The sequence below is a fragment of the Herpailurus yagouaroundi genome, unplaced genomic scaffold (assembly GCF_014898765.1).
Source record: "Herpailurus yagouaroundi ecotype Mexico unplaced genomic scaffold, PumYag 194, whole genome shotgun sequence".
NCBI lineage: Eukaryota > Metazoa > Chordata > Mammalia > Carnivora > Felidae > Herpailurus > Herpailurus yagouaroundi.
The window spans coordinates 5,329,243-5,337,142 of NW_024412425.1; the positions used below are offsets into that span (position 1 = coordinate 5,329,243).

General features: G+C 43.2%; 1 protein-coding gene across 4 annotated transcripts in view; it reads right to left on the reverse strand.

Annotated features, from left to right (window-relative positions):
- LSM14A (LSM14A mRNA processing body assembly factor) overlaps positions 1-5,911 on the reverse strand; it is a 50,011-nt gene extending 44,100 nt beyond the window's left edge. For 2 of the 4 annotated variants that reach the window (XM_040446201.1, XM_040446202.1), the window contains exon 1: positions 5,611-5,908. In XM_040446201.1, the coding sequence (XP_040302135.1) occupies positions 5,611-5,731 (121 nt within the window). In that variant the 5' untranslated portion in view covers positions 5,732-5,908. Of the gene's footprint in view, positions 1-5,610 lie in introns of all 4 variants that reach the window. The other 2 variants (XM_040446205.1, XM_040446203.1) reach the window with 2 other exon arrangements.
- Between the last annotated feature and the right edge of the window lie 1,989 nt (positions 5,912-7,900).

Consider the following 7,900-nt stretch of genomic DNA (forward strand, 5'->3'; position numbering starts at 1 on the left):
GTTCTGGCAACCTCACTAAACAGAGGAACCAAAAGAAACTACTGCTTTAAGTGTTACTAGATCTTTGACATTCTAAGTAGTGACTTTGTGAACTGCTAGATTTAGGTCCCCAACGCATGTGAGAATGGAAGAAATCAATAAAGTACTTTACAAGTATTTCATCCACCATACAAAGCTCTCCTACTTGCTCACTCGAGTCTATGAGTATGTCGCTAATTAACAATCAAGAAGTGGGTAAGATACACCAATGGGCAAGACTTAGCAGATGATTTAAGGAAATAATTCATTACCAACCTCTACCAAAGCCCTGATTTTAAGGACAAATCATTTTATTTTTTTATTTTTTTTTTCAACGTTTATTTATTTATTTTTGGGACAGAGAGAGACAGAGCATGAACGGGGGAGGGGCAGAGAGAGAGGGAGACACAGAATAGGATACAGGCTCCAGGCTCTGAGCCATCAGCCCAGAGCCTGACGCAGGGCTCGAACTCACGGACCGCGAGATCGTGACCTGGCTGAAGTCGGACGCTTAACCGACTGCGCCACCCAGGCGCCCCAAGGACAAATCATTTTAAAAGCAGCTAGCTTGGGGCGCCTAAGTGGCTCAGTTGGTTAAGCATCTGACTTTGGCTTAGGCCATGATCTTGCCCTTCCTGAGTTCGAGTCCCGGGTGGGGCTCTGTGCTAACAGCTCAGAGCCTGGAGCCTGCTTCCGATTCTGTGTCTCCCTCTCTCCCTGCCCCTCCCCTGCTCGCACTGTCTCTCTCTTTCTCTCTCTCAAAAATAAACATTAAAAAAATTTTTTTTAATCAATAAAAGCAGCTGGCTTATAATCATTCTTCTTTACAAAGTCTCTTTTCCTAATGCAGCAGCCACCTGGTTTTCATTAGAGTCAGTCCAGGTATGGCTGACTTAATATGTTAGATAAGAATTTTGCTCTTTTTAGGGGCACCTGGGTGGCTTAGTCGGTTAAATGTCTAACTCTTGATTTCAGCTGGGGTCTTGATCTCACAGTTCCAGGGATCAAGCTCACTAAGCAATCTGCGCTGGAGCCTATCTGGTACTCTTTCCCTCCCCCTCTCTCTAACCCTCCTCCGCACTCCCTCTCAAAAATAAACAAAAAAGAACTTTACTTATTTTAGCCCATTTTATTTAAATAGTGTAAAAGTCTACATATATGATGCTTATAGTAAATGTGTACTTTCTCCAACTTTGAAATTCCCATAATTAGAAACCTTCAGTAACTACAAGTATCCTTTCATTTATTCAAATATTTACCAAGGGCGTGCTATGTGCCAGGCACTGTTCTAGGCACTGAAGATACAGCAGTGAAGGAGACAAAAATCCTGCATTCACGAAACTTCCATAATGTGGGCAATCTCTTGGCATCCAGGATCTAGTATGTGCTTGAGCATCATGTTCACAAGACACAGGTGTGAATATACAGTAAATTGAAAACATGCCACCACTTTGTAATTCTCTCAAACATCTTGAACTAATTCTTCCCTTAAATTTTAAATGAAAATTATAATTGAGCTGAGTCATAAGGTAAAACTCTGTCTTCCTAACAGTGTCAATTGTGTTATAAGATTTTTTTTATCCTCTTGTATCCCTATTCTCCAAAATCTCTCACTGTTGGGGGGGGGGCGGGGGATGACAACATATCTTAGGCATTTTAAGTTTAGGGAGATATACAATTGTGAACATGGAAAGCATTATTTGGAGATACCCCAAGAAACTTCTACAAGATTAATAAACAAAAATGCTAAATCATTTTCACTTATTCATTAAATAAACATTCGTTCTTCCAGGAGCTCAGACTATGGTGGGGAGGAAAGGTGACAATAAACACATGCAAATAAAGCAAAGCAGATTACGTGCAGATCATAATCAGTGTTAGGAAGAAAAACTCAGAGATGTGACAAAGACTCCAAGAGACAAACTACAGACAGATGATCTATTAGCATACTTAGGAAACTGACATCAAGGTTGCCTTTATGACTTCTTGACATTCATACAGAAGATCCTGTGTATCAAAGCCCATCAAACTTACTTCTATTTTACCTTCACGGAACTAGAGCTAATCTGTGAAATCTCTAGTAGAAAATAAAGGACATCACTCACTTAGTTATGATCTCTGGGATTGGGCTTTTGATTATATTTAGTGTGACCATACAATTTATTACCCAAACTGGAACATTTTCAAGAAAATAAAGGGATACTTTAATAATCATGCCAGAACAACAGGCACAAACAAGGACCTTCCATCAGGGCAAAACAAGCCATACGGTCACCCTAATTATATACCACATCAAACATAACGAATCCAAAATTTTAAGAGCGTTGTATAATTCCACATGAATTTAAATTATAAGTAACATCCAAGTAAGGGACATAAATTTTAATCTGGACCATATAAACCAAGTGAATCTCTTACTAAATTTAAGTGAAAAGTGAAACAAAAAGTTTTGTAAAAGTAATCAAAGTACCTCCATGACCTTGGGGTAGGGAAAAATTCCTTAAAAAAAAAAAAAAAAGAAAAACACTAGCCATAAATAAAAGTGATAAACATGTCTACATTAAAATGAACTTCTGTTCACCAAAAGAAACCATTAAATGGAGAAAGATGTTTATAACATATATTCCCAGCAAAGGATTCATACTCAAAATGCTGAACTCTAGAAAGAGCACGCATTTCAGTAGTAAAATGGGCACAAGATTTCAAAGGCATTTCATGAAAGATGAAATCCAAATGAGTAAGATATGAAAAAATGTTCACCTCATTAGCAATCAGGAAGATTAAAGCCAGGTACAATCACACCCACCAGATTGGAGAGAATTAAAATATCTGATACTAAGTATTACTGTTAGTAAAGGATGAGGAACTACAATTCTCATATACTAGTAACTGAAATCAAAACTAGTAAACAACCACTTTGGAAACTGCTTGGCATTTCCTAATAAAGACGAACTTTCCCCATGATCCTCCAATTCAAGTATATACCCTCAAGAGAGGTACACAGGCCATCAGTGTACTTAAACACAAATATTTATAAAGGCATTGTTCGTAATAGCAAAAAACTGTAAACAATTTAATAAACACTAACTGTAGAATATCAAAAACAAATGCAGAATAAAGCTGTGTTATACTCATGATGGAATACTATGCCACAACAAAAGCCAAAATCAAAAATATACAAGATGGTTCCATTTATATAAAGTTCAAAAAAGGACAAACATAAACACTATTACTTAGGGATGTAAACTTAAGTGATAAATCTACAAATGTGAGAATAATGTTTCTATCTAGCTTAAGAGTGTAGTAGTGATAATGGGAACATGCAGGGGGTGGGAAGCTTCTGAGATTCTGCAATGTCTTTCTTGCCCTGGGTGGTAGTTACACGGAGGTTTGTTTATAAATATTTCATTTTTATGCATGCATCTTTTCAAATGTGTGGTTATTTCACAATAAAAAAGGGGAAAAAACTCTTCCCAGAGGGGAAAAAATTAACATCCAAAAGAGAATTCTAAGAATGTCACTTGAAGAGATTAACTCAATTGATAGTTTACAAAGATAAAGGATCTCTAAATCCAAAAAATATTGTATTCTAAACTCCATAAATAAACTTTAGGCTTTTATCTGTTAGACTGCCATTCTTCAACCAAATTTTCAAAAAGGTGGAAGTGGAATATCAGATATCAAATTACTCACAAGGCATGTAAATTGTAAAATTTGAAGACCAAACACCCCACTTCTAATTTTAAAATTTGAATTAAGTGCCCAGGGTTGACTAGACGCTATATAGTAGTTCTAGATTAGATACTGCTAAGTAGAATAAGCTACCAAAATTTGATAACTTCAGTTTTTACAAACACAATTAACTTCCCAAACCTGTCACACATTAAATAACTCCTACTGCTTAAGAAAAAGCATATATTTTGTGTCATGAGATTATCAAAGCCTAAGTACAGATATAAATTCAATGATTAAAAAAATCTTTTCACTGTTGTACTATTTATGAAGTCATGACTGATACAAGGAACAAACTGGCATATGAATTATTACAGAATAATAAAATTTTAGTTTATGGACTCTAGAAGCTGTTGAAAATAAAAGTTTTTTAAAATGGTCATTAACAAAATAAAGATTTTTTAGTTTTCCTGCATAAAAGAACATATTCAAAGATTTTTAAAAGACTTTTTGAAATCTTACATATGTACGTATTTTTTTTCACTGTGAAGAATAAAGGCACAGCCAATTCAACAATAAGTCACTAGGCTGGCAACACACCTTAAATAAAAAATTATTAAACGCCCTTAATGAAAAGTACTGTATGTGGCTCTCATTGAGAACTTTAGGAAGCCTTTTTTATAATTTCATAAAGCCATAAAAACTAAGACAACACACAGCTAAATATCCATGGGGGGAGAGCGGGGTGGCAAGGAACCTAAGATAAAAAAATTTAAGACCTCTTACTCAGGTAATAAAATTTGTTCCAACCCAAGTGTTATTAAAAAGGGCACAAAAAATGTCACTAAAACGTTTGCTTGATATTGTGAAACGACTCTCCTGTAAGTTACACGTTTTCTTTTCTTTTCTTTTTACAGATTTAGATAATTTCTTCCTAGCCCTTGGCCCTCTGTCTCTACCACGGTATTCATGCTCCACCAGATGTGCTGGGAAAGCTACCTTGGTTATCTTGCTACCCTCTCCTAAGTATTCTTAACTTGCGAGATTTCTTTCTAGAGAATGAGCTAAAGTTTATTTTCTTCCTGGTTTTCTGGCGGAGCGAAGGCACAGGACGTGTGAACGGAAAGAAAACCCACTCAGCCTGTGCGACCCTTTAATTACATACTCTACTACGGGTAGGGCACTATCCTCAACACCCAGAATCCGCCGGCCCAGGGAGGCTGCCCGACGATCGGTCAGCGCCCAATGACCACTCCGGTTAAGGGTACTCCGCACCGGCTTTCCAGAAACAGGGTCGATGCGACAACAGCTAGCAGCTTTAAAGAGGTGGTTGCACAACAGCCTTGGGGAAGGATTCCGGTTTAACAGGTAAACACCACGTATGAGACAAGTGGGATGCGCTCTGCTGGATGGTACCGATGGCACTTCGAGACCGTCTGCGTCGCTGAGCAAACCCAAAGTTTTGCACATGACTTACAGTTCACCTGATGAATCCCGTAACGAATTGAAATTAAGAACGTGAGAAAATAGGTGCCTCAGATTCAACAAATCAGCACTAAACTCAAGCTAGGCGGAAAAATTCTTTGAATACTTAGGCTTTGTTTTGCGGTAAGACGACAGAACCACCGAATTTCGGAGTTGGAAGACACGTCTCTCCGTGTTCTCCGGCCCGTTCTCGGACTTCAGGGCCGCCCCGCCCGCCCCGCTCACCGTCCTGTAGTTCCCGGATTGAAGGCGCGGACCTTCGGGGTGGGAGCCGGGAAGCCCGGGGAGGCCGCGGCCCAGCCCGAGACGCCGGGGCCCGGAGGGAGGGAAGGGAGCGGCCTCCGGGAGGACGACGGAGGGGGCAGGGAGGGAGCGAGGAGGCCGCGGGCCGAGAGCCGGGCGCAGCACCCCACCCCGAGGCCCGCCCCGGCGTACCTTTGGCGAGAGCTACGGTGGAGTTCTCGGTGTCGATGGTGTAGAGGATGCCCTCGTAGCGGATCTCCGCCTTGGAGATAAGGCTGATCTTGCTGCCGATGTAAGGGGTGCCCCCGCTCATGGCGCCGCCGCCGCCGCCGCTCCCGGCCGCTCGCAGAGAGGCAGATCCCACGTCGCTGTCGCCGCTCCTCAAGTCCGCTCGCTCCGTCGGCGCCTACAGCAGCCGCCTCAGACCCAACATGGCGGCGGCGCCGGCTCCGCTACCCTCCCCCAGCCTCCCGCCCTCAAGCCGCGGCGCGGCGGCGGCGGCGGCGGCAGCGGCGGCGGCGCGGGGCATGCTGGGCTGGCGAGGCCGCGCTCTCGCGAGAGTCGGCCGGTTTCGAGCGGCTCAGCCCTCCGCGGCGTGCGGCCTCGGTGGTCCCGACAACGCCGCTTGGCGAAGCCCAGGGCTGCCGTGTCCGCGCGGGCGGAGAGGCGACTCAGGGAGAGACGAAGTACCTCGTGGCTCTCGGACGCCGTGGGCTGGAGTGGAAGTGCGCGCGGCGCTCTTAACCTCACCTGCGGCCTCCGCCATTTCCAGACCCGTCGTATCTTGTCTTAACTCCTGTGTCTTTGCTAATGCGGATACCTCAGCCTGGAAAGTTGCCCATCCGCCTCCAAGCTGCTGGCGAGCCCCTCTGTGACCGGGTCCTTTCCCCTTTGAGACTATTATGCCCCCTTTGAAGCTCTCAAGGCCCCATTACAGCATCCATTAGCCAACACCCCCCCCCCCCCCCGCCCCGTTCTCTCTTTCGCAGCTGCTGGAGCTGGGACTCTGTCCAATACTTTCAGATGGTTTCATCTAGACTCATGGCTTTCAATACCACTGTACACAGACCAATCCCAAGCATTTGTCTGCAGCTTTGACCGGTTCTGTGAACTCTGGATTCATATAAGCCATAGTCTTCTCAACCTCTCTAGTTGGATGTCTAATCAGCATCTAATTAACTTTGTGTATCCAAAGCAATACTCCCGATTTTCCCTCTAAAGTTAACCTTTGCTTATTATTTACCGCTGAGGTAACTGGTATCATTAATTCACCTGCTCATCCTTGGAGTCATCCTTGACTTCTCCCTCACCCCCACATCTGGTCTCACTGCAAATCCTGTCCATTCCACCTATAAAATATACCCTGATCACTTCTCGCCATTTCCATCCCTACTCTTAGCACAACAAACCCCACTTACCCTGCCCAGCATTATTGTAATAGCCTCCTAAAACATCCCTCGACCTCTCTTCTTGCCCCTGGTAGTTAATTGTAGACACAGCAGCCAGAGGGATCATGTCCAAACCTAAGTCAGATCATGTCCTTCCTGTACTCAAAACTCTCCACGGTTATCCCCTGTCACGCAGGAGTGAAAGCCAGACTCCTTACTTAGGCTTATAAAAACATATATGATTTAGCTTCTTGTTACCTCATTTCACCATTCTGTTCTAGCCCCCCTTTCTTCACCCAGAACTTTTGCACTTCATTCAGATCTCAAATGTGACTTCTAGAGATGACTTTCCTTATTGTCTTCATTAAAATAGGACAGCCCCATCCCTATATGCTCTTAACTTGCCTACTTTTTCTTCATAGCATTTATCTCTCCCCTGTATGTCTTTTTAATTATGTGTGTGTGTGTATGTCTCCTTCGCTAGAATGTAAACATTTTGAGGCAGGGATGTTTTGGTCACTGCAGCATGGTCAGGACCTAACATAGCTCCTGGCACAGGGTGGCTTCTCAGTAAATTTGCTATATGAACGAGCAGTTGGATGAGGGCCGGGCACAGACACGATGTCTGGTGAGCTAAGTGAACAAATGGCGAGAAGCTTGACCATGCAGAGAGGGAAAGGCAGGAGACAAGACTAGAGGTTGTTTTGGGTCTGATGCACAATGGCTTCAAAGGAAGGCTATGAAATACCTGCTTCAGTACAAGCTTCCTGCAGGGGAGTTGAGCTCTTACTCCTGTTCATTCCTTTCCCTTTGAACCCTGGAACCTAGCTTGGCTTCTCATGCTTCCTGAGAGAGCTCATCTTTTTTCCATCTCAAAGCTGTTGATTCCCAAATTTACGTCTTCATTCCTGATCTCCTGACTTCCAGGTCATACAAACTATGTACTTTCTAGATGCAATTGCTTGGGGCGTATCTCACAGGCACTTCCAACTCAACATGTTCAAAATTATCTTCATCTATACCCTTCCTTCCCCAAAATAAACCTGCCCTTTATCCATGCTCCTCATTCCCATCACTGGCAGGACTCCCCCAGG